This window comes from Hemitrygon akajei, chromosome 2 (assembly GCF_048418815.1).
Source record: "Hemitrygon akajei chromosome 2, sHemAka1.3, whole genome shotgun sequence".
Classification (NCBI taxonomy): domain Eukaryota; kingdom Metazoa; phylum Chordata; class Chondrichthyes; order Myliobatiformes; family Dasyatidae; genus Hemitrygon; species Hemitrygon akajei.
The window spans coordinates 14,934,568-14,962,556 of NC_133125.1; the positions used below are offsets into that span (position 1 = coordinate 14,934,568).

General features: G+C 41.4%; 1 protein-coding gene across 1 annotated transcript in view; it reads right to left on the bottom strand.

Moving 5' to 3' along the window:
* pcsk1 (proprotein convertase subtilisin/kexin type 1) overlaps positions 1–24,381 on the bottom strand; it is a 66,040-nt gene extending 41,659 nt beyond the window's left edge. Inside the window, exons 1-4 of the mRNA XM_073067608.1 lie at positions 23,493–24,381; positions 6,217–6,321; positions 5,081–5,203; positions 2,885–3,031 (exon numbers count right to left, since the gene is read on the bottom strand). Coding sequence (XP_072923709.1) covers positions 2,885–3,031; positions 5,081–5,203; positions 6,217–6,321; positions 23,493–23,672 — 555 coding nt within the window. The 5' untranslated portion in view covers positions 23,673–24,381. The remainder of the gene's footprint in view (positions 1–2,884; positions 3,032–5,080; positions 5,204–6,216; positions 6,322–23,492) is intronic.
* Positions 24,382–27,989: the final 3,608 nt, after the last annotated feature.

The following is a 27,989-nucleotide window of genomic DNA, read 5'->3' on the forward strand; positions in this document are numbered from 1 at the left end:
AGCCTCTTTCAACCCTGTACGTTGGTCCCTCCATACTTGGCAGTGATGTACCCATTCAGAATATTCTCCACGGTACATCTGCAGAAACGTGCAAGAGTCTTTGGTGGCATACTAGATCTTCTTAAGCTTCCCATGAAGTGGAGAGGTGACATGCCTTCTTCGTGATTGCATCAATGGAGAGGTCCAACAAAACCTAGTCCACCGATGCTTCACCTTCTGCTCTGACGTTCAGACCTGCTGGATCGATTGCCAGTCCATCCTCACTCCAGTTTGCATTGGGCATCATGCACAAAACTTGCCTTAACCCACGGGTCATCACACACCTCTCCCATCAGGGTGAAATATCTTAGCCCAGGCCTAGAGAGGACCTTAAAAAGTACAGTTGTGAATAGTTTTTATTCGTTTCCTCTATCATAAATCTTTGTTCCGTTTGCTCCATTCAAATAAAAGCAGATTGTCGCAAACCGTGGCAAAACTTGGACTGCACTTAGCTTAGGCTGATTCAAGATTCAAATTTATCTTTCACTTGGACATCAAAACGTACACCAACATACCTGAGGGCTGCTTGCAAGTGTCAACACGTATTCTAGTGCCAACATAGCCTGCCCACAATGCTTGGCAGAACAACACAGAAGACAACAAGCAACAAAACAACAACAGCAAGACAAGCCGCACTCCTCCATCCCACCCACCCACATTCACAGTCGTCCAATTTCCTTCTTTGGTCTCCAGCCTTCAGTGTACTCAGATTGGCAGACATTGGGCCTTCGATTACCCCAGTGGACTCACAGGGATTCACAGACTCGGGGTTGCGACCAATGAGCCTCAGCTTCTAATTCAACCCTCGTCATCAACCCGGTGACCTGCCGATCACTGAATATTGGGCCTCAAGCTCCATACACGTTGGTGATGCGACCCCAAACACGAGGCCTCAAACTCTGATCCACCTAATTCCCAAACCCAGGGGTTCATCAGACCTCGTTCCTGCTGTCCTGACCCCCCCGATAACTTTCAGACCCTTAACTAGCAATGGCTGAACTTGGCACAGATCTTGTGAGTGGCCACAAGTTGCTGGCCTGTCATAAGAGGGCCAGGGAATGATTACTTCCAACAAGAGAGAGTCTAGCCACCTCCCTTTAATATTTAGCAGCACGACCAGTTAGGCCCCTACCGGCAATCACCACAACATTAACGGGAGCTGCTGAATAAACCTCTCAGCAGGACAAGCAGGTTGGAGGCCAAGTGTTCTACTTCAGGTTACTCAGCTTCTGGCTCTCCACCTTTTTGAGGCATCAGCCTTTGAAGATGTTCTCAGTGCTAGGGAGGCTGATGTCCATGATGGAGCTGACAGAGTTTACAACTTTCTGCAGCTTTTTCTGATCCTGTGCAGTGGCCCCTCAGTGGCCAGTTAGAATGCTCTCCAAGGTACATCTGCAGAAGAATCTTTGGTGACATACCAAATGTCCTCAAACTCCTAGTGAAATATTGCTGCTGTCGTGCCTTCTTTGTCATTGCCCTGGACAGGTTTGCAGAGATAGTAACAGCCAGGGACTTGAAACCACTCATCCTTTCCACCCCTGATCTCTTGACGAGGACTGGTGTGTTTTCCCTTGACTTCTCCTTCCCTCCACTAGCCTTTAGGTCATCAATGGGCAAGGTGTAGCAGAAAGCCAATGAAGCAGATGGTGGATGCTCACATGAGCAGCTGGTACATATCGCAAGACCTGCTTATGCGATCTCTGAAGCCACTCAGACAATCACTGAAGAGTATTGATGATGACTGGGGTCACCCGTCTTGTAAGGACACTGCCCAGAAGATGGCAATGGCAAACAACTTCTGTAGAAAAATTTGCCAAGGACAATCATGGTCATGGAAACCATGATCGCCTACGTCATTCGACGTGGCACATAATAATGATGATGTGGATGTGGATTACAATAAACTTGCTGAAAAAACCCCACATGTTCCTTGTGTTTATACCTTTAGACTTTGCTTCTGACAGATAATTTTAAACATAGCTTATCTAACCTAATGCATTTTCAAAATGGAGTAATAGACATGGAAAGATCAATACAATAACTTTGTAATTATTATTGCCTCAATTGTATTTGAAATGTTAAAATAACTTAGTTTATGACAAATATCAATATCAAAACCATTTAATATTATAGTTATCTATACATTATTAATACATGTTAAACTGTTCATTATTGCTCTAGATCTTTTAACACACTGAAAAAATAAAATGCAATTAAAAGTGAGTTCCTCAAAATTTACTTCCCATATAAGTAAAGAAGGTATATACAGTACTGTGTAAAATTCTTATGCACATGTAAAAATTCTGTAAAGTGAAGATGCTTTCCAAAATAATGATATGAAAAGTTTCTAAATATTAAAACAATTACAATAAAGAGTAGTAAACAGAATAAAAACTAAATTAAATCAATATTTGGTGTGACCTCCCTTTGCCTTTAAAATTACACAGTCATGCAGTTTTATAAGAAAATCGTCTGGTAGGTTGTTCCAAGCATCTTGGAGAACCTGCAACAGTTCTGCAATCTTTGGCTGTCTTGCCTGCTTCCTTCTCTCCAGGAAATCCCAGACAGCCTCGATGACGTTGAGATCAGGGCCCTGCGGAGGCCATACCATCTGAAACTATATTTTAAAAAATCAAGAGTGCACAGCACTGTATATCAATGCCGGGTTAGAGTTATTAAGTTGTGGACATGCGATGCTGGTGACCGGAAGCAGGCTGCCCAGCACAATTCTCACTGATTTGATTTGAAGCAAATGACATGCAGTATGTTTTGATGTACATGTGACAAATAAAGCTAATCTTTAAGATCTTTTATTTTTAAATACAAAACTTTCAGTTTGACTCACATAATTTGCTTTGATATCTGTATGGTTCCATTCCAATCCATCATCCAGCACGGTAAGCACAATTCCTTTCCCAGTTATGCCTTTTTTCCACACTGGGATTACATGAAGGTCCAATTTTGGGAGGGACGATGAAGTCCTTGTATCTTGCTTTAGGAACAAGGATATGTAAAATATTATATATTTGCCGTTTACTTTTAGCTTTTATAACAAGTACCTTCTCTCAAGGTGAGTTCTCTTTTAAGTTAACACCTTTGAGCAGCATGCAATTTATTTGTAGACAAATAATTGAGAGTTGTGGGTGGATGTTGAGAGCTCGTTGAATCATAGCTTACAAAAATGTACCTTGATCTCTGCAGAAATTACCAGGAAGAATGACTCATCAGTCTCTGCTCTGCTGTCAGATGGATTTACAAAGATATAGGATCATTTCCTTCCCAATTTCACATTCAAGAATATTCTAAGCCTCTTTTTTTTTTGCAATAACAAATCAATTCTTCTGTCATTGCCGATCTGTGCACTGTATTATTGGAACCGTTTCATGCAATTGACTGAAATCGGTGCAACTGCTAATCCTCGGTGAGTAAAATATATTGAGGTACATAAACAAAGCCCAAAGCTAATCCGCACAACCCTTCCTATTTGCTTAATTTTTCATCACTTTGGGTGAGTCAGTGACTCCAAATGACGAGTTTGTAATCTCAGCCTTGTTTCAACAAGAGGCCCAAAGCACAGCCAAATATCCTGCGAAGTGACAAGAAATAAAGCACGGACGATCAGAAAACACATTATTGCCTGCCGGGGAAATGGAAATATAACACCGGTGTGTGATAATTGCTCAGTCGAGAAAGATTTGAAATATATTGGCAAAACAGAATGCATCACATGTTCTCCAAATATGGATCACTACTAGATGATTCAAAAAACATCAGCAGATATGACAAAATAGATGCTCTTAACTTCATTTTGGTGCTTTGCTGCTCAATTTCAGAGAAAACCTGATGAATATAATCAACAACATGGACAACATCACAGACGAAAGAAAATCTGCAGATGGCGGATCTCCAAGCAACACATACAAAACACAGAAGGAACTCAGCAGGCCAGGCAGCATCTATGGAAAATAGTACAGTCGACGATTTGGGCTGAGACCCTTTGGCAAGCAAGACATCATTTATCAATGACTGGTGCCAATATCTCTGAAATTTTTTTTAGGCATCCGTTAGTCTCGAGAGACCATGGATTTGTGTCTTGGAAAGTTTCCAGGGCGCAGGTCTGGGCAGGGTAGTATGGGAGACCAGCAGTTGCCCATGCTGCAAGTCTCCCCTCTCCACGCCACCGATGTTGTCCAAGGGAAGGGCGAGAGCTGATACAGCTTGACACCGGTGCCGTTGCAGAGCAATGTGTGGTTAAGTGCCTCGCTCAAGGACACAACACGCTGCCTGAGCGAGGCTCGAACTAGCGACCTTCTCTGAAATGGAGTTTGTAAATTAAGCTGGAGGCGTACAAGGCTGCAGATGCTAGAATCTGTAGCCACAAAAAAACAAAGTGCTGAAGGAACTCTGCAGGTCGAGCTGCATCTGTAGAGATAAAGGGATATTCGATGGTTTGGGTCGAGACTCTGCCTCAGGACTTTGTGTGTTGAGGGAAGATAACTGGTATAAAGAGGTGAGAGGGAGTGTTGAGGGAGGGTCTGGTAGACCATGGGTGAAACTGGCTGTGGAAAGGAAAGGAATGAAAGGTGTTGCTCCTCTGTTCTGAGGGTGGCCTCCGCTTTGCACAAGAACGGTAATGGGAATCGAAAAACGTTTGGTTGCACTCATGGGTTGATAGAAGAAGGATGGAGGAGCTAATGTTTACATATCTCACATAACTTAAGGGACCTCCTCCTATTCCTACACAACCAATAAGACACAACAAAAATATTGCACCTTCTGTTGTTCATGCCAACCGATCAAACATGATTTTCTATTCATTTTCTCAAGTAACTCAATGCCACCATGCCATCTCTCTGTTATTCCAGAAACAAAATCAAGGGCTAAGAACCATTTTGTTTCATCCTCAAACACTGGAAAATCAGAAGGCGGGATGAAACTGAGGAATTTTTCAGGGAAATAGAATGTTAAAGAATTACCTTAAGCTGTGACTTAAAGTATTCCTATACCTTACATTTTTACTGATACTAATCAAAGCACTCACGAGGTACCATTGTTGATTCCACATGGGATCACTAAACAGTTTCTCTGCCGTGCAGTCTGCACAGTCCCTTAGTGGAGAACGCTTACTTCGTTGCTTCTGGTATTGTTGTTCTGCCCAAGACACCTAGAGAGAGATAAGGAACACAAACAGAACATGGGCGTGACGGTTAATTATGTTACTGTTCACAAAGGAGGTGGAGCACAATTCACTTTTGTTTAAAACTTCCTCCTTTGTTGTTGGTATTGCTGATAATGACAAAAATACATGTACTGGGAACTTCCTCAGCAAAGCCCCACTGTGAGGGCTTTGGAAAAACGTTCATCTGTATGTTTGCATTTCAACTGAAACAGAATCTCTGTGAGTGGAAAGAAGTTTTGGTTTATATTATTTTAATATGCATGAATCAGGGCTTCAAAACACCACCAATAATTAATATAAACCAGGTCTGTCAAAATGCTTTGATTTTGATCTTCTTCAATTCTCCCTCTGATCTTCTCACACTTCATAAGTTAAAGGTAGAAGTACTTGATGGTGCATAATTCCAGCAGACCACATGCAGACATAAGCAATTAAGGGTAGTTGTGCAAATATTCACTTGATTTGGGTATCTCCTCAGAATTTCCCTTTGAGTTATCCTATAACAAACTCATAATCCTTTTTAATTAGTATCCAAGCTGAAAATGCACAATGGTGGGTGGAGGGGCTGACATGACAGAACTTGATCAACTACTACCTAGCTGTCCACACATTTGGGCTTCCATTATAGTGGTAAGTGGTAAGCTAAGTTATTTCTTCCTGGTTAGAAGCAGCCAACTTCTTCGATTCCAATGGAAAAACAATCAAATGTATTCTAAGTCAGAGGCTCCCAACTCTTTTTATGCCATGGACCAATTACATTAAGCAGGTTTGGAATCCCTGTTCTAAGTGAATGGTCCATTCACCTCAAAGGATTAGCTCTGAAAATGAGTCTCCAAAAGGTGAATACAAAACTAGATCACATAATTGCAAATTTGGCATTACTCAAACATACAGGACCATTTTTGTGATCTTAATATCAATCATCTGTATTTTCATACAACCACTATGACATATAATCTGTTATGCTTTATTTTAATATTTAAGAAGATTAATTATACCCGTTCATCTTGAGATAATCGTTTTGTAATGTGGTCAGCGCTCCTTCGAGATCTTCTTGGATGAACTTTGTGTCGAAGTAGATAATGATTTTTAAGTTCTCCGATCTAAGGGGGTAAAGATGGAAGAGAATGATTGATTTAGATTACATCAAGCAGTAACATAGGATTCCACTCGTGTAGCTTTGCTACTGATTTTACTGCTGATCTCTCTAGGTTCACAACTCATGTAAATGGTTGATTCTTTCTCCTTCTGAGTAAGCTTGAGGTGTCACCCTTCAGGAGTCAACTGCTGAGAACAATCGTATTTTCAGGTGGAGAATCTCACATTAGAAGTGAGCAAGGGTGGATTACCATGATATGTTGTGAAATTTGTTTAACTTTCTGGCAGCAGTACAATGCAATACATGAACAGAACTGTGACTTATACTAGAACACTAGAATACTACAGCACAGTACAGGCCCTTCAGCCCTTGATGTTGTGCCGACCCATATATTCCTTAAAAAAAAGTGCTAAACCCACACTACCCCCTAACCCTTTATTTTTCTTTCATCCATGTGCCTGTCCAAGATGCTCTTAAATACCCCTAATGTTTTAGCCTCCACCACCATCCCTGGCAAGTCATTCCAGGCACCTACAACCCTCTGTGTAAAAAACTTACCCCTGATGTCTCCCCTAAACGTCCCTCCCTTAATTTTGTACATATGCCCTCTGGCGTTTGCTATTGGTGCCCTGGGAAACAAGTCCTGGCTATCCACCCTATCTATGCCTCTCATAATCTTGTAGACCGCTATCAAGTCCCCTCTCATTCTTCTATGCTCCAAAGAGAAAAGTCCCATCTCTGCTAACCTTGCCTCATAAGACTTGTTTTCCAGTCCAGGCAACATCCTGGTAAGTCTCCTCTGCACCCTCTCCATAGCTTCTACATCCTTCCTATAATGAGGTGACCAGAACTGAACACAATACTCTAAGTGTGGTCTCACCAGAGATTTGTAGAGTTGCAACATGACCTCTCTACTCTTGAACTCAGTCCCCCTATTAATGAAGCCTAGCATCCCATAGGCCTTCTTAACTATCCTATCAACCTGTGCAGCGACCTTGAGGGATGTACAGATTTGAACCCCAAGGTCCCTTTGTTCATCCACACTCTTAAGTAACTGACAATTAATCCTGTACTCAGTCTTCTGGTTTGTCCTTCCAAAATGCATTACAATAAGTATCTATGTATGTATGACACATTTCACTGTATGTTTTGATGTAATGCAATAAATGAATCAATCTCTAAGATCACCTCCACTGATCTATAGAACTAAAGGTAGAATCAGGAAGAGTGTACTGTTGAAATTGAGGTTCATTCTAGTCCTGCTTTGAATCATAAAATATTACTCTTAAAGCACTTTGATCCACCCTTTGTGACCTACTGTATGCAATTCACAAGTAATAGTCACTAAAGCTTTTGAATTAAGCAACAAAGTTCACATACTTGGCTTCGAAGATTTTTACACAACTTCTTCTGATATATTCTGCAAAGTGAACGTTTCAGACAGTCACTCAAGAAAGTTATGCTGAGGTTAATTTATGGACTGAAAAAGTTTGGCTGTAAAATCTTCAGTCCCCTCAGCACCCTTGTTGTATTTTCATTGGCACTTGTGCACATAGATTTAAAGTTCAAAACTCCTGTTAATGTCCCTGCTAAGAGCTGCTAGCCCATTAGAGTTGGCGAGCTGCCTCTCCCAAGGGTGTTGCTTGCAGGCAAACTGACACATTTGGGTTAAATGTATATGTCATTGGTTTGGGGGCGGCTTCCTGAATGCTGTATACTCAATGCATTTAGTGTCTGATTGCTCCCAATCTACCCCCAAAAAGGAGTGAGCATCCAGACCACAGCGACTGCAAATATTTAAAAAATCAGAGCAGTTTGTGTGGAGGAGTTTACATCTGTCTAATTTAGTTCAACCTAATGAGGCATAGTGAGGTAGGGCAGACCTAGAGAGTGTTGTCCATGTCAAAGTAAATTTATAATACATTTATTATCAAAATACATATATATGTCACCATATACTACCCTGAGATTCTTTTTCTTGCAGGCATACACTGTAAGTGCAAGAAACACACTACAATCAATGAAAAATAACTACACGCTGATGGACAAATAACCAATGTGCGAATGACAACAAATTGTGCAACACAAAAAGAATAAAAACAAAATAATAATAAATAAATAACAAATATTGAGACTATGTGTTGTGGAAGAGTCCTTGAAAGTGGGTGCATTGGTTGTGGAGTCAGTTCATGTTGGGGTGAGCAAAGCTACACAGAGCCTGGTGGATGTGGAGTTATAACTGGTTCTGAACCTGGTGGTGTGAGTCCTGAGTCTCCTCTGCCTCCTTCCTGATGGCAGCAGTGAGGGGACAGCATGCCCTGGATGGTGGGGTCCCTGATGATGAATGCTGCTTTCAAGTTCAACTTTGTGAATACATTTGTTCATGTTTTGATCAATATGTTATTAAGGAAAATAAGTCTGCCTGGAATTAGAGAAAGTGGGACTGAGAAATACAGAATCATAAAGGCATACAGGGGCCATTTGGCCCAACAATTGATACTGGTCCATTGAAGGAGTTCTCCAATCTGTCCATCCTGCTTTGTGCAGGGAGATCCTGCCTCACAAACTTGAAATGCGGTGAACTTAGCAGCGTAGTAGAATTGTAACAGCCAACACATGCAGTGGCAAGTTACCTTGAAGTCAACACTAAATAGATGTGAGTGATCACCTCAGCTCTGAACAGATTCCACAACCTGTGGACTCACTTTCAAGGATCTACAACTCACGTTCTCGGTATTATTTATTTACTTTTTTTTGCACAGTTTGTCTTCTTTTGCTCATTGGTTGTTTGCCAGTCTTTGTGCAGTTTTTCATCGATTCTATTGTATTTCTCTGTTTTACAGAAGAAGGTAATGGCAAACCACTCTGTGGAAAAATTTGCCAAGAACAAGCAAAGTCATAAAACCATGATCGCCAACATCATATGACACATCACATGATGATGATGATGATGATGATGATGATAACTGTGAATGCCAGCAAGAAAATGAATCTCATGCTAGTACATGGTGATACAGTCCATGTGTACTTTGATAATAAACTTACTTTGAGCTTTGATCTTTGTATTTTACCAGTGCATTTCCAAATTATGAACGTGTGTAAAACTTCTGTCCTTCATATCTTTCATCAAACAACGAGCATGCCCAGGGTAGAGAATCTTCAGATCAATTTTCTTTTTATAAACATCATAAGTGTTTCTTCCATCTTGGTCCAATATCCTTTAGTGTTTCTGTTTTCAAGCTTCCACTAAAAGCATCATTAGCTTCCAAGTATATTCAAATTCTGGAGACATTACTAACTGAATGATTTTGCATCTCTCTCTCTCTCTCTCTCTCTCTCTCTCTCTCTCTCTCTCTCTCTCTCTCTCTCTCTCTCTCTCTCTCTCTCTCTCTCTCTCTCTCTCTCTCTCTCTCCCTCCCTCCCTCCCTCCCTCCCTCCCTCCAGCCAGATTAGTTTATCTATATTGAATCAGAGCAGCCTGCAGATAATGAACACTGAGCTGAAATGAAATACGCTTTTTGATGTTGCGTTTTATATTCTGTGTTATATTTTGTTGCCATTTGTGAGATTTGATTTTTTTGTGTGGGAGGTGAGGTGGTTTATTGTTCTTTCTTTGAACAGATTCCATGGTTTTGCTTTGTTTTATGTCCGTCTGTGGGAAGATGCACCTCAGGGTTGTATACTGCATACACACTTTGATAATAAATGTACTTTGAATCCTTTGGCCAAAAATATGCATTTCCTTATTTGCATAGCTACTGTGTATTTTATTAAAAACCTGCATTATTTACCTATTTACATCCATTTCTTTCCTTCACTAGAGAGACCTTTCCAACACGTCTCTGAATTGTAAATGTACGTAATGCTGATTATTTCAGAATGCAGATTTTGGATCACTGTTCACTGAAATACTCTGATCCAGACTCTGACAACTAATCTGGACATCTTTCTTCTGGCTATTTGGTCCTTGACATTATCATCTGCAATAAACATAAATCGAGGCTGTCAGAAAACCCCTCACAGCAGAAATGCCTTACAATCAGAATCAGGCTTATTATCACTGGCATATCTCGTGAAATCTGTTAAATTAGCAGCAGCAGTTCATTACAATACATAATAATATCTAAAGAAATAATAAATAAATAAGTAAATAAATTACAGTATACAAGGCATGATTGATGAGTTTGTGGTCTAAGGTAGAAGGAGTCAATTTTAGAAAACCTAGCACATTTATTTTTCAGCATAGTCCCCTCCTACATTTACACACTTAGTCCAGTGGTCATGGAGCATACGGATCTTGGGCCTCCGGAAAGTGTCCACAGCAGGGGTGATTGATAAGTTCGTGGCCTAAGGTAGAAGGAGATGAGTTATACAGCTTTCATTACATGCACATGCAGTTCAATTCGTTGAGTGATTATGCAGAAAGTTTGAAGTTAATAACTCATCGGGGGGGGGGGGTGATTGATAAGTTCCTGGCTTAAGGTAGAAAGAGATGTTATTAATTTCAAGCTTTCTGCATAATCGCTCAAAGAGTTGACCTGCATGCACATGTAACGAGAGCTGTGTAACTCATCTCCTTCTACCTTAGGCCATGAACTTATCAATCACCCCTGCTGTGGACACTTTCTGAAAGTCCAAGATCCGTATGCTCCACGACTGCTGGACTAAGTGTGTACATGTAGGAGGGGACTATGTTGAAAAATAAATGTGCTAGGTTTTCTAAAATTGACTCCTTCTACCCTAGGCCATGAACTTATCAATCGCCCCTTGTAGTATATTGAATAGATTAAAAATAGTGCAAAAAACAGAAATAATATATATTAAAAAAAAGTGAGGTAGTGTTTATGGGTTCAAAATCCATTTAGGAATTGGGGAAGAAGCTGTTCCTGAATCGGGCTTCTATACCTCCTTCCCAATGGCAACAGTGAGAAAAGGGCATGCCCTGGGTGATGGGGGTCTTTAATAAAGGACGTTGCCTCACTGAGGTGCTGCTCCTTGAAGATGTCTTGGGTACTACAGAGGCTCGTACCCAAGACGGAGCTGACTAACATTCTGTAGCTTCTTCAGTCCTGTGCAGTAGCGTGCCGCCCACCCCCCCAAACCAGACAGTGATGCAGCCTGTCATGTGCTCTCCACGATACATCTATAGAAGCTTTTGAGTATTTTAGTTGACAAACCAAAACTTATCAAATTGCTAATGAAATATAGCCATTATCTTGCCTTCTTTATAGCTGCATTGATATGTTGGGACCAGGTTAGATCCTCAGAGATCTTGACAGCCAGGAACTTGAAACTGCTCGCTCTCTCCACTTCTGATCCCTCTATGAGGATTCACCTGTCTTACCCTTCCTGAAATCCACCATCAGCTCTTTCATCTTACTGACATTGAGTGCAAGGTTGTTGCTGCAACACCATTCAACCAACTGGTATATCTCACTCTTGTACGCCCTCTCATCTCCATATGAGATTCTACCGACAATGGTTGTATCATCAACAAATTTATAGATGGTATTTGAGGTATACTAAGCCACACAGTCATGAGTATAGAGAGAGTAGAGCAGTGGGCTAAGCACACACCTCTGAGATGCGCCGGTGTTGATGTCAGCGAGGAGGAGATATTATCACCAATCCACTCAGATAATGGTCTTCCGATTAGGAAGTCAAGGATCCAATTGCAGAAGGTGGTAAGAGGTCCAGGTTCTATAGCTTATCGATCAATATTGTGGGAACGATGGTGTTAAACACTGAGTTATAGCCAATGAACAGCACCTTGACATATGTGCAATGCAGCAGTCTGAAGCACACCAACAAAATGAGCCAGTACGAGGTTTCAGAATATCATCATAGAAGCTGCATTGCTGTCACAGTTTTTATTTCGGCATAATTTGTGATGATATAATCATCGGTTACAATCAACCTGGACCTCTTACCTCCTTCTGCAATGGGATTTCAGTTGTGGTTTGATTGCTCATGGTTGTAGAATGATTGGTTCCAGCACAAAGGAAACTGACATTGCTATGAAGTGTGTTCTGCTACAAATGGACAGTTAATATTTAACTATTAAAATATAACCTGTTCAGACTATAAAATCCGATCAGAGCTTCCTCATTTAAAGTTCATGATATTGAATGTTAATAACTGGTTTCTTTACAGCATTTGCTTCTGACAGTTAAAGTTTCTGATATGTCTGTCTCATTAGACATTTCATTGAATATGTTATATGACAGGGGGTCCCAACCTTTTTTATGCCTGGGACCAATACCATTAAGTAAGGGGTCCGTGGACCCCAGGTTGGGGACCCCTGCTATATGAGATCATTTGATTCCTTGACTGGCTGTAAAAATAATCAACAAGCTCAGCATCATTCAGAACAAGATAATCACCCTGACTGGCATTTTATATGTGGTCTAAACAATTACTATTGATACACACTGGGTAAAATATTCTGTCTATACAAAGCATCCCTGTGACTCACAATCTAGGTAAATACATCTTTGGAGAATTGTGGAGCAATGAGGTTACATTAGCTCTGTTATAATAGTGAAGCTCTAGGGATTGAAGGTCCATTTGTGATTTCTACAATCCCAAGTTCAGTCTATACATGCTGGGTTCAATCAGCTTCAAACATCCTTATTGTTTTCCTTTTACTTTTCTATTTTGCAACACTTTACACCTACTCCTTCAATAATTCCATATTTTATTAGTTTTCTCTAGATTCCACTGGAGTTGTTTCACTGTATTACTAGACTCATATTCCCTCCTCTTCTTCACCTGCAATTTAAATAATCTGCAAATTAAATCAGCCAGAATTTTATTTTTAAATTCAGATCACTTCGAGATCTTGGAAACGGTAAGCTGTCCGACACCCATCCTTGCCACTTTCTATGCACTTCAATACCCAAGATTCAGCAAATTGTTTTGTACAATGACAAGTTTTACCTTGAATTCCCATTGCTGTAACTTCAAAGGTGAATTTGATATGAGTTAACTGGACATCACGTGCTCTACATTGGCAAGTTTCATAATGTCATCACATTCTCCAAATATCAACAAGACATGAAACCAATATCCCTCTCTTGAAAACACACTGGACATTGTCTACCTACTCATCCACTCCATGATGCTACAAATTATTGGAATAAACTTCTAGATCTACAATTACCCAAGTTCATTTTGTTCCCTCTTTTGGATTTGTTTGAAATACAGTAGAAACTCCACTTTCTTTCTGAAATCCACTTTTCTCCTATGCCCCGGATCAGCGCAGGTACCAAAATTTCTGTCATTAATTTACATATACAGCATTTTACTTGTTAATGGGAATGTGTTAATTTTTAGCTTTTTTGACTCCACATAGAGTCAAACAACTTAAAATATACTACATAAAAGTTATAACTGTATTTTAATGCACTTTTCCTGGAATTAATATGGCATGAGGCAGCGGAGCAAACTGCCCAATAATACAACAATTAATCTAACTTGAACAGAGTCTTCCACACCCCAGAAACAGCATGTAAACTATACTTAGCTATTCTGAGGCACATCTTTAAAGATCTAACTTCTTCATTAATGACACTCACATTGTTAAAATACTGTGAACATTTCTTCCGGTAGTTTCCTAGCCCATAATTATTTATAGTTTGCACTTGTCATTTCTACATACTTGTGAATGTTCTCAAATCATTCAGTAGCTTCCCTTCATCTTTTTTCCTTCAGGATTTGACTAATTTGCTTCTCACACCAATTTCATGTGCATTTGTTTTCGGACTACAGGTCCATTTAAGCTCACACTTGTTTTATTTTTCATGTGCTGGGAATCAGAGATAAGGTACGGTAAGTATTTATTAACCATCCCTAAAGGGGATGATGGTGAGACACCTAAAACTGAATGCTTCTCCAGCCCACTTCAGAAGGCAAATACAATGTGTCTGAAAGCACATTTTGACCAGACCAGTTAGGACAGGACATTTCGTTCCCTGAGGGACATTAATAAACTACACAACTTTTTACACCAATCCAGTGCTTTTGTGGTCAATTTAACCAATGACTGGTTCTGTTTTTTTCCCTTAAATTTCAGATAACTAACTGAACTTAAATGTCATTGGTCATTTGCTGAGATTCGCTCTCAGATCATTGGTAGTCCACAATTTTTGGATTATTAATCTGATAATTTAACTATAACTTAATATCACCACTATACACTGGATGGTACCCTTTCAACTCAAATGAGCCTTTCTGGAGTTCTGTATAATCCACCACAGCTTCTAACTGCAACCTTACTCCTCACTCCTCCACCAGTATGAGAATGCCCCATTCCAATTATCTCCGTTACTAGACAAAGACCCATTAAAGTTGTGTACCTAAGCATTAGATAATTCTACATAATATTAGACATGGATAGAAATTCAGCCGAACAAAATAGAAACAGATCCTTCACCCCAATGAGTCTGCACTGAATGTAAAATCCTCAATTAAACTAATCCTACACTAATCCCTTTTCAGTCCCATGTTCCCATCAACTTCCCCCTGTATTGTGCCACTCACCTGCATTAACCTACCAACCCACGCATCTTTGAGATGTGGGAGAAGACTGGAGCACATAGAGGGAGACTGGAGGTCGTAGGCTAAGATGAAAGGTGAAATATTTGAGGGGAACATGAGGGGGAACTCCACTTAGAGGGTGGTGAGAGTGTGGAACAAGCTGCCAGTGGAAATCATGGACGTGGATTCAATTTCAACACTTAAGAGAAGGTTAGCTAAGTAGTTGGGTGGGTGTGGTGCGGAGGGCAATCTCCAGGTGCAGATCAATGGGACTAGGTGGATTAATAGTTCAGCATGGACTGGATGGGCCAAAGGGCCAGAGAGCCTGTTCCGGTGCTACAGTGCTCTATGACTCTAAGGAGAATATACAAATACCATAAAGGCTGCACTGGAGGGCAGGACTGAACTTGAAGCACTGAGCTGTTCATCCACTAGCTGTGCCGTTAACGTTAATCACACATGGAAAAGTGAGGAGTTGGTGGATAGACAATGGTGGGCTGCAATCAGCGCAACAGGACGTTTGCTGGTGACGCAGTACTAGGTTTAAAAATGGCGCGGGTGCTTCAGGGACGTTTGATGGGCTGCAATCATATCGATCTCTCAGGCACTCAGCAGGGGCCAATACAAAGGAGCAAGGTGTAATCGGAGTGACAGTTTTAGAGTGGTCAGGCTTTGGGTCAAGGGGCTTATGCAAGAACAGGCTTGGGCAAGCACAGATGGAGGTTCTATGTAAGTTTCTAGTAAGTTTAATTTTCTGTTAGTACATAGCTAGTGCACAGAGAGTGGGTACAGAGTTAGTGGTATGGTCCTTATGTAAGATGTGGGAACTTTGGGAGACCTCCAGTCTCCCTGATAACTGCATCTGCCTGAAGTGCATCGAGCTGCAGCACCTTAGAGATCGTGTTAAGGACTGGAGCTGCAACTTGGTGCCCTTTGGGAAAAAGAAGAGTTGACAGGTAGGAGCTTCAGTGAGGTAGTCACCCCTAAGTACTAGGAATCAGACGCATGGGTGACTGTCAGGAAGAAGAAAGGGTATAGACAGCCAGTGCAGAGTACCACACTGGTTGTTCCCCTCAATAATAAGTATATGTTTTCCCGGTAGGTTGAGGGGATAACCTACCGGGAAAAGCTACAGTGAGCAGAAATTTTTGAGGAGAAATGTTCTGCTTTTTGAGCAGAAATGCATTTCTTTAAGAGGTCATTTATAAGAGAGGACGCTCCGTTTGAGCGATGCAGGGTCCCAGGCTGGACAAATAATAGCGCAGGCTTTGGAAGTTCTCGCTAACTTACTGATGGGATAAGGAATGCCGGTAGATTGGTCAGACCAGTTAGATTTCACCTGGGTTGAAATGGAACTTCACGTTGTTTCCATGCTTAACTCACTAGGTTTCCATAATTAGCTCCCAGGAAGAAAGATTGCCGGCAATATGTTTTCCAGCTCTGGCAGCAATTATAAGGCATCAGTACAGAATGACAGCAAGTTTTAAGAATGAAGTGGAAGATCTTAGTCAGCGCTATATTATTCTGAGTGAATCACTATTGATGGCTCAGAGTAAGGCTAGGAGGTTAGAAGATACAAATATACAGATAACTTGTCGGCTAATGAAAGTACAGAATTTAGAGGTGGCTCGAAGGGCCTGTTGGGAACCTTATCCTGTTAAGGTTCAAGCCACGTTGAGACGGAGCAATGATCCTACTGTGGGGCTGGGAGATGGGGATATCTGGCTGGATGACGAATATGAAGGAGAGAGAGTAGAGTGGACCCCTTGGTCTAACCCTTGAGATGATTGCCCTCCCCCTTGTGTGTCCGAAACAGTCTAGGCAAGGCCAATGATTAAACTTTCTCTAACCTGACGTGGGGGCATGGGCCTTCAGCTTATTCCTCTCAGGAGGGGGAGGGGGAAGAGGCTCAGGAATTTTAAGAAGATGGTGTAATGGACACCTCCGACACAACAGAGCTCAGGGGATTCTCCATTAAGGAATTAGCAAGTTTAGGGGAATAGGGACGGACAAAAGGCTGGGGAGTCCTTGGCCACATAGTTATTGAGTATATGAGATGACAAGGTACTGGAGTGATCCTAAGAGAGAGAGGGGTTCCACAGGGAGCCAATCATCCCAACACATGATCAATAATGCCCGTAGAACACCGTCTGCTTCTCCTGAGTGTAATGAATGACTATTCAAGAAAAAGCTGCAGTTAAACTCTTACTGAATGAAATTTAAAAGCCAAGTGAAGTGGAACTCAGTAGAGGAGGCTTCTATAGTTCCTCGCCAGTGGGCTATTACCACAGAAATAAACCGCCATAGTGGTAGCCCATCAGAGGATATTGAATTAACTTCTAGAATGTTAGGACACATGGTTATGGCGGCAGCTTTCCAAATAAAAGGAATAATGCTGTTTAATAGCACCGGCTGTTGGTCATTCTATAAGTACAGCGATTCCATTGTTACAAGATTTCGAGTATGTAGAAGAGGTGTGCGTAGACAGTTACACAAGTTATGTAAGTGTCGGGGAGTGGGGGGATCCTGCATACCTCGTAAAGAAATGTTCTTAGCATTGCTTAAAACTGCAGTTCTGGAGGAGCAGGTAATTGGGGTTCCTTCCCACAACCTCTATGCAATGTGGGGGAAGTTCTGTACAGAAAAGCAAAAAAGAAAGACTGTTGAGGGGGAAGGCTCTTTCTTCAGGTCCTCTGCTGAAAAAGGTTCCTTCTGCCCTCTGCCAGATTCCTTGTATTAGATTCAGAGTTCCCTGCAAAGGATATCAGCTAATGTCGGCAGGGTGCTGGGTTTCAGATTTCTGCATCATTGGGATCTTTTCAATGGGAGCTCTTACCTGTACAAAAAGGATGGGTGACACCTGAATTCAAGGGGCATTAACATCTTTGTGGTCTGATTTTCTTGAGGTGTTGGGGAAATTATAATTAATTTGGCCGGGGCATGGGAACTAGAGTGATAGTGCTGAAGATGGGGCAGATGATATACAACTAGATGCAGTGTGTAATGAGACTGTCAGGAAGGACAGGAAATGATAGGGCAAAATTGCATTTAGTGGAATGAGTTTAAGTGTAACAGATGGGTCAAAATTGATAGGTGTGATGAATACCAGACTAAAGCTGCTATATTTGAATGTATGTCATACACGAAAGAAGGTAGATGAAAGAAAGAGGTGACATATGATCAATAGATATAGAATTCTTGTGGGTACAATTAAGAAACTGCAAGGGTAAAAAGAACCTGATGGGAGTTATATAACACCTCCGAACGGTAATCAGGATGAGAGCTATGGATTACAATGGGAAATAGAAAAGGCATTTAAAAAGGGCAATGTTTTGATAGTTATGGGGATTTCAATATGGAGGTAGATTGTGGAAATTTTCGAGTTGGAGTTTCCTAAGAGAGGGAATTTGTAGAATACCTATGAGATGGCTTTTTAGAGCAGCTTGTGGTCAAGGCCATTAGGGGAACTGCAATTCCAGATTGGGTGTAATGTAATAATTCAATTTGGGAGTTTAAGGGAAAGGGGTCCTTAGGAGGCAATGATCATAATAAGACAGAATTTACCCTACAGTTTAAGAAGGAGAACCGAAAACCAGATGCATCAGTATTAAAAGGAATTGCAGAGTAAAGGAAATTATAGAGGCTTGAGAGAGGAGCTGGCCAAATTGATTGGAAGGGACACTAGCAGGGATGATGGCAGAATGAAATGGCTGGAGCTTCTGGGAATAATTCAGAAAAGATACATCCCAAAGATGAAGAAGTCAAAGACAGCATGAAAACAAAAGAGAGAGCATAAAATATAGCAATAATTAGTGGAAGGTAGAGGATTGGGAAGCTTTTAAAAACCAACAGAAGACAAATTAAAAAGCCATAAAGAGAGAAAAGATGAAATAAGAAAGTAAGCTAGCCAACAATATAAAAGAGAACAAATTCAGATAAATAAAGAGCATAAGAGAGATGAGAATGGATTATAGGATCACTAGAAAATGATGCTGGAGAGGTAGTAATGGGGGACAAAGAAATGGTGGATGAACTTAATAAGTATTGTGCATCAGTCTTCATTCTGGAAGATACCAGCAGATTGTCAGGGGAAGACGTGAGTGTCACTGCTATTATGAAGGAGAAGGTGCTTGGGAAGCTGTAAAGTCTGAAAGTAGATAGGTCATCTGAACTGATGGACTACACTCCAGGGTAATAAAAGAGGTAGCTGAAGAGATTGTGCAAGCTTTAGTAATGATTTCTAGATTTTGAAATGTTTCCAGAGGACTGGGAAATTGCAAATGTTACTCCACTTTTAAAGAAGGGAGGGAAGCAGATGAAAGGAAACTATAGACCAGTTAGCCTGACTTCAGCGGTTGGAAAGATGTTGGAGTCGATTATTAAGGATGAGGTTTCAGGGTACTTGGAGGCACAAGACACAACAGCCCAAAATCAACATGGTTTCCTTAAGTAGAAATCTTATCTGAAAAAAATCTGTTGGAATTCTTTGAGGAAATAGTAGGCAGGATAGGCAAAAGAGAGTCAGTAGATGTTGTTTATTTGGATTTTCAGAAAGCCTTTGACAAGATGCTGCACATGAGTCTGTTTAACATAATAAGAGCCCATGGAATTACAGGAAGATATTAGCATGTATAGAAAATTGGCTGACTGGCAGGAGGCAAAGAATGGGAATAAAGTGGACCTTTTCTGGTTGGTGTTGGGACTGCTTCTGTTCATGTTATATGTCAATGATTTGGATGAAGGAATTTATTGCTTTGTGGCCATGTTTGTGGACAATATAGGCAAAGGGGCAAGTAGTACTGAGGAAGCGGGGTGTCTTCAGAAGGATGTAGATGGGTCAGGAGAACGGGCAAAGAAGTGGCAGATGGAATATGGTGTCAGGAAGTGCATGGTCATGCACTTTGGTGGAATGAATAAAGGCATGGACTGTTTTCTAAATGAGGAGAAAATTCAAAAATCTGAGGTGCACATGGACTTGAGAGTTCTTGTACAGGATTCCCTTAAAACTGTAGGCTGACTCAGGGGTAAGGAAGGCAAATGCAATGTTAGCATTCATTTTGAGAGCACTGGAATATATACAAGGATGTAATGCTCAGGCTTTATAAGGCTTTGGTCAGACTGCACTTGGAGTATTGTGAGCAGTTTTGGACTGCTTATCTAAGAAATGATGTGCTGGTATTGGAGAGGGTCCAGAGGAGGCTCATTGGAATAATCCTCGGGAATTAAGGATTTAACATTTGAGGAGCGTTTGATGGCTCTTTGCCTGTGCTTGCTGGAATTTACAAGAATGAAGGGGATGTCTTTGAAACTTATTAAATATTGAAAGGCCTTGATAGAGTGGATGGGTGGAGGATGTTTCCTATATTGAGTGAGTCTAAGATCAGAGGGCACACCCTCTGTAGATCAGGCGGAGGTTGATAGATTTTTGGTAGATTCAGGATGACAAAGATATGGAGAGAAGGTAGGAGAATGGGTTTGAGAGGAATAGTAAATCAGCCATTATGGATTGGCAGAGCAAACTTGAAACACTGAATGAACTAATTCTGCTCCTATGTCTTATGGTCTTTCATTGAATAGAATGAACTGAAAGATTCAAAAAGAGACTTACGATCAATAATCAATATAAAATAGGATAATAGCTTTCAAAACCATCAAGACAGGAACTTAGGTTCAGAATAGCCATATACACATCTTTGTCAATTGTGCTGGTCAATAATAGACTGGTTGGAGCACCCTTTTTACATTTGCTTCATGTTGGCAGGTGAGCTTTGATTCTCAACAACTGACCCACATATTGACTCACACCATAAGACCATAAAACCATAAGAGCAAACCAGGTCATTTGGCCCGTTTAGTCTGCTCTGCCATTTGGCCATGGCTGATTGATTGTTCTTCTTTACCCCATTCTCCTGCCTTTTCCTACAATCTTTGACACACTTACTAATCAAGAGCCTATTAACCTCTTATTTATGTATACCCAATGACCTGGCCTCTACAACTGTCTGTGGCAATGAATTCCACAGATTCAGCAGCCTCTGGCTAAAGAAACTCCCCCTCTTCTCTGTTCCAATGGGATGTCCTATTGACTGGTCCTAGATTCCTCCCACTACTGGAACCATCCTCTCCATGTCCACTTCATGTAGGTCTTTCAATATTTGGTAGGTTCAATGAGATTCTTCTCCCCCATTCTTCTAAATTCCAGTCAGTACTCCTCAAACACTCCTCATACATTATCCCTTTCATTCCCAGGATCATTTTCGCAAACCTCAGTGAACAGTGACATCAAACAAGCCTGCATCATCGCAATGTTATACCTCATCTCCAATTTCACAGTAGACCAAGCTAACTTACAGGACTAACAGGAACATGTTCTAGTATGATGACCTGCACTCAAGGACATTTTCACCCCCCCAACCTCCTAAATCCAACTGCAGTTCAGAGATAATGTTTATATTTGCATGTGTTTAAAGGCTGAGTCTCAAGTTTTTTTGTTAACAAATTGACCAGAAGGTATGAACCAAATGGTGAATGGCTAGATGGACCTTATTCTCAACATCACCAAAACAATGGTCCTTCACTAACCTGTTCTGCTGTGCAATCGCACCCCCCAACAATTAACCTCCACAACAGGACCCTAAATATTGTGTCCAGACTTGTATGTAAAGAGCCACCACTGAGTGAAGGGAGACGCCACTTTCAAATAAATCTTTCCTTTGAATGGCTACAACCATATCCTACCAAGAGTGAAACAGTTACAGGTAGCCTTGTATTTGTCAATATTGTAGAGCGATGAAACAGATTACTGGACTAGATTTATCCGATCAATAGGATCAGGATTAAATATCAAATCGTATGAGTGGATAGTTCAAAATGCCAACGGACTCAAGTTGTTGAGTCATTTAAATACTGCTTTCTTTCGTTTTAAAGACTTGATATTTATTGATCAAGTTTTTATTGGTATAAAAATTCTGATATACTGAGGAATTGGAATTCTTTTGATCCCTACCAACTGGGAGTTTTTAAAAATATGGTGCGCGATATATCTATCGCCCGACAATTTAAAGAGCTGTACTTACGACAAGTAGACAGTGAAGTCTTATTCATTTAGTTTAATACATCAATCTTCGTTCTATCAATAGTATGTACCCAGCACTCTCTCAGCTGCTGACTAATCAGCTGTGCATTGTCGGTGTTTCTTAAGTCGCTCTTTTTTTTAACCGTACCGAATAGGGTTTCTCCATCACTTGTGCTTAGTAATTTAAATGTTTTTTAAAAAGTAATTCTAAATTGCATTCATATCTACAATCGGATGGATCCCCGTTGAGAATAATCGTATTTAGGAACAGGATATACTCTGCAACCGTATTACCCAGCACACACCTTCATTAAAGTCTCCTCGCAACACCTGAAATTTGTGTTCTGTTATTCTCTGTTCAAGAAAAATGTGCGCAGACCTCTTCACTATTCCATCGTTTTGGGTGACTGAAGTTAATAGCAGCGCAGAAGAGGCACAAGTTTCTAAAATTCCCTTGCATTAATTTAAAAATGAATGTGTGATGCAGATTATAATGCCCTTTCAGTTTTGAAGCGCTTTGCCCTCTCTGCCACCCACATCGCTGTAGTTGATCAGTTCATTCACGCTACCCCAAACATCCATTTAAATGATTGTGTTCTGTTACCCAAGTGTGCTGGAAACTGATTACATTATTATGAACACAACGCACGAGTGGGTCAATATATATCCTATTTTAAATGGATTAAAATCGGAAATATTCATTATATTAATGATTAAGGATAGACCAAAATACCTTAGCGCGCATGCAAACTAAGTAGAGCACCCGACCGCATTGTCACGCAGCAGAAAAACCTAATTATTGAGATACCGATCATAAACACAAGAGATTCCGCAAGTGCTGGAAATCCGAAGTGTCTCTGTCTGTCTGTCTGTCTGTCTCTCTCTCTCTCTCTCTCTCTCTCTCTCTCTCTCTCTCTCTCTCTCTCTCTCTCTCTCTCTCTCTCTCTCTCTCTCTCTCTCTCTCTCTCTCTCTCTCTCTCTCTCTCACACACACACACACACACACACACACACACACACACACAATGCTGGAGGAACTCAGCAGGTCAGGTAGCATCTATGGAGATGAATAGAGTCGGCTTTTCTGGTCGAACCCGTTCACCAGGACTTCATCAGATTCTACAGGTGCTGGAATCTAACTCCAGTTTGCCTCCATAGATGCTGCTTGACCGGCTGAGTTCTTCCAACTTTTTTTTTACTCAAAATTGCAACTGTGTTTGGCTCTTAATATATCCACTTGCGACCAACATCTAAAACAGTCATTTGTTGAGAACGAGACTTCACGTCGTAACAAATTAAAAAGTAAAAGGAAAACGATTGATGATTAAGAGTAAATGTCCCAGAGAACTCTATGTTGTTTCGCCCGTCACTGTTGCTTCCGCTCCACATTCATTAAAGGCGCACATAATGTCCGTTATCCCCGCTAATACATTTTGAAAGGAATTCTATTGTTTCCTGGCTGAGAGAGTGATCATGTAGTAAACCAACCCCACAAGCGATTCGGCGCATTTAAGGAATTAGATTTCTCAGTATAAGTGTTAGTACAACGAAAGAATACGCACCTGGCCCACAAAATCATATTCTAATTCTTCAGCGAGAGCTCTCGCCACCTCGGGTCCTCCGACCACTTCCACTGCCCATTCATTAACATATTGTCTGTCTGCATTGGCAGTGTCCGGGATGGTGCACGCCAGCAACACCAGGAAAGCTGCAAATCTCCGCCAAAGACATGCCCGTTTCATCGCTGTGTTGACACCGCACGACAGAGGGGCTTGGAGAAACAGGACGCCGTAGGGTGGTGGCTAGAAGTGCGGGGACTTCAGGCTGGTCCTGTAGTAGGTGCGAAGACGGTAAACTGCGTTTCCAATGGGCTGGATGCTGTCAGGCGAAATGAAAGCGGTACCTCTGAGCATGAATAGAAAACAGTGTCTACGCACCAAATGCTACGCAGGGCATCGTCCTGACGTCAAATCGCTGTACCTTCCACAACAATATCGATCAAATGCTCCCAAGGGGGAATTGCTAAAAGCGGTCGGAGGAATTCATTTTTGCCAAGTGTTGTGACGCATCTCCAACGGGAACTGTCCACTGCTGAAATTAGAGCATGACAGCTCTCACAGGGTAGAGTTAGCGGACCGACATCACCCATACAACACCAGCTTGGTTACCAATTTCGGGAAGATATGCCTTTGAGGAGTGAGTACCCTGCAAATAAAATACCGTTAAAAAAAAACATCTCCAGAGAAAGGTCGCTTCCGGAAAACGATGCCACAGTTGTTTTTGCTGGTTCAGTTTGACATCAAACAACGCTTACAGCTCTTCGCCAGCCTTGAATGGCCAGATAAGGGATCGACATTGAAAGATCTTAGGGCCTTCCTATAAACTGGATATCGTTACTCGCCAAATAATTGGAATGAACACAGTGACCAGTGTTAACGTTGCATTTAGTTTCACTAAAACCGGGGGGAGGGGGTGTCAGAATGATGAGCAGCCGGGGTGATTTAAGCATTCGGCTCAGTCGGATGGTTGCACAGATTAAGAGATGTAACAGTGAGCGCGGAGACATGGGGTAACAGACGCCGGAGTCTGGTCTGTTTGGAGGAGAAACTCGCGGTCGAGCGGCCGGATGCAAGGCTTTTGTCCCCAGAACGTCGACAATTCCTCCCGCCTCCCGATGCTGCTCGAGCCGCTGAGTTCCTCCAGCAGACTGTTCGCTGTAATAGGGAGCATTTTTGGTGAATTCAGCCGAGGCAATCACAGGCAGTTTCACGAATTAAACTCTTCGTGGCCTTTATTTGCGCGAGAATGAAACTTGCAGCCGATTGGCACTAAACAGACCATACGATAACCTTCAAAAGTTTATTTCACTGTTGTAACTTAAACGAGACACCAGTGTGATACCCATTTCTGTTACACCGTTCCTTCATATTGATACACCCTTAGGGAAAATATATATATCTGCCGTCGTGAAGTTTAACCGGTCTTTTATTTTAATTATAAATTTAAGATATATCCACCCGGCTCATACTTAAAATGTATCTTTGGGGCATTTAGAAAGTTAAATGCTAATAAACCATATGTAACCACACTTTTAACAAAATATAGAACGTGATTTTGTTAACAAGATAATAAATTATCTATGATGGAATGGCGGAGCAGACGCAATTGGCCAAATGTCCTACTTCTGATTCTGTCTTAGGGTCTCATGATCTTATGATCTGATCTAAAATATTGCTCTGATTTAAAGTACTTTTTAGCGTTTTCTCTTTAAAAAAAAACCGTTTCCCAGCAGATTTTATTTCCATTGTCAGTGTTTTCTTCGGAAATGTATTTTATAGATTTCCATTTGTGGCTCAATGAAGTTTAATCCAAACGAATCATATGTCCAATTGACTTATACAAAATACCAATCATTGTTTAGTCAAATAGCTGAACGAGATTTACTTTACTACAGAACTACCCTTTTTAATCTAACATTTGATCCCACAAAGCCAAACAGGCAATTCCTTCCTAATCTGATATCACTTTGTTCCATAACTTGAAACAGAACCAAAACTTCTTGGGAACACTCAGCACATCAGGCAGCCTCTGCAGAAAGACAATCAGAGTTAACCTGTCCAATTTAAGACTCTTCCTTAAATTTGCAGTACATTTTTCCCCCACAGGTATTTTAAGGATATCCTTCTAATTTTTGGGTTCCATGAGATCTTTCAATTTGATTAATAGATCTTCATTCCTCTAAAGAGTAAAATTCAGTTTTTTTAACTTATCTTGGTAGCTAATATAATAATCATCTTTACCATAATTATGTGCCATGTTGTATGACGTAGGTAATCATGGACTTATCCATGACCATGATTGCTCATGGCAAAATTTACAGAAGTGGTTTGCCATTGCCTTCTTTTGGGCAGTGTCTTTACAAGATGAGTGACCCCCCAACCATTATCAGTCCTGTTTAGAGATTGTCTGCCTGGCACTGGCAGTCGCATATGTACCCCCTGCTCCCATGGCTTCATGTGACCCTGATCAGTGGGAGAGGGGGAGGTGCTACACCTTTCCCAAGGTGACCTGTAGGCTAGCGGATGGAATGAGCACCTTACGCCTCCTTTGGTGGAGACGTACCTCCACCCTGCCATCCCATAAATGTATAATATAATAAGCAATGGTTTAAACAAGACAGCACTAGGACAACCTAGTGGCTCTTTTTTACACACTATCCAAACTTCAAATTCACAAACCATACCAGGAGACCAGAGATGGGGTCTTCTGAATCAGAATCAGGTTTATTATCACTGGTTTGTGACGTGAAATTTGTTAACTTAGCAGCAGCAGTTCAATGCAATACATAATTAAGCAGAGAGAGAAAAAATATAATAATAATGAATAAAATAAAACATAATAATAAATAAACAAGTAGATCAATTAGGTGTATTGAACAGATTTTTTTAAATGCGCAAAACAGAAATACTGTGTACTAAAAAAGTGAGGTAGTGTCCGAAGCTTCAATATCCATTTAGGAATCGGATGGCAGAGGGGAAGAAGCTGTTCCTGAATCACTGAGTGTGTGCCTTCAGGCTTCTGTATCTCCTACCTGATGGTAACAGTGAGAAAAGGGCATGCCCTGGGTGCTGGACATCTTTAATAATGGATGCCGCCTTTCTGAGACACCGCTCCCTAAAGATGTCCTGGGTACTTTGTAGGCTAGTGCCCAAGATGGAGCTGACTAGATTTACAACCTTCTGCAGCTTCTTTTGGTCCTGTGCAGTAGCCCCTCCATACCAGACAGTGATGCAGCCTGTCAGAATGCTCTCCACGGTGCAACTATAGAAGCTTTTGAGTGTATTTGTTGACATGCCAAATCTCTTCAAGCTCCTTATAAAGTATAGCCGCTGTCTTGCCTTCTTTATAACTACATCGATATGTTGGGACCAGGCTAGATCCTCAGAGATTTTAACATTGAGGAACTTGAAGCTGCTCACTCTCTCCACTTCTAATCCCTCTATGAGGATTGGTATGTGTTCCTTCATCTTATCCTTCCTGAAGTCCACAATCAGCTCTTTCGTCTTACTGACGTTTAGTGCCAGGTTGTTGTTGTGGCACCACTGCACTAGTTGGCGTATCTCCCTCCTGTACACCCTCTTGTCACCACCTGAGATTCTACCAACAATGGTTGTATCATCAGCAAGTTTATAGATGGTATTTGAGCTATGCCTAGCCACACAGTCATGTGTATACAGAGAGTAGAGCAGTGGGCTAAGCACACACCCCTGAGGTGCGCCAGTGTTGATCGTCAGTGAGGAGGATATGTTATCGCCAATCCGTACAGACTGTGGTCTTCCAGTTAGGAAGTCAAGGATCCAATTGCAGAGGGAGGTACAGAGGCCCAGGTTCTGCAACTTCTCAATCAGGATTGTGGGAATGATGGTATTAAATGCTGAGCTATAGTCAATGAACTGCATCCTGACATAGGTGTTTGTGTTGTCCAGGTGGTCTAAAACTGTGTGGAGAGCCATTAAGATTGTGTCTACCATTGACTGATTGTGGCGATAGGCAATTGCAATGTGTCCAGTTCCTTGCTGAGGCAGGAGTTCAGTCTAGTCATGACCAACCTCTCAAAGCATTTCATCACTGTCGATGTGAGTGCTACCGGGTGATAGTCATTAAGGCAGCTCACATTATTCTTCTTAGGCACTGGTGTAATTGTTGCCTTTTGAAGCAAGTGGGAACTTCTGCCCGTAGCAGTGAGAGGTTGCAAATGTCCTTGAATACTCCTGCTAGTTGGTTGGCACAGGTTTTCAGAGCCTTACCAGATACTCCATCGGGATCTTCTGCTTTACAAGGGTTCACTCTCTTCAAAGGCAGCCTAACATCGGCTTCTGAGACAGAGATCACAGGGTCGTCAGGTGTAGCAGGGAGCTTGACAGCTCTAGTTGTGTTCTCCCTTTCAAAGTTTGAATAGAAGACATTGAGTTCATCTGGTAGTGAAGCATCGCTGCCATTCATACTATTGGGTTTCGCCTTGCGGGAAGTAATATCTTGCAGACCCTGCGGGAGTTGCT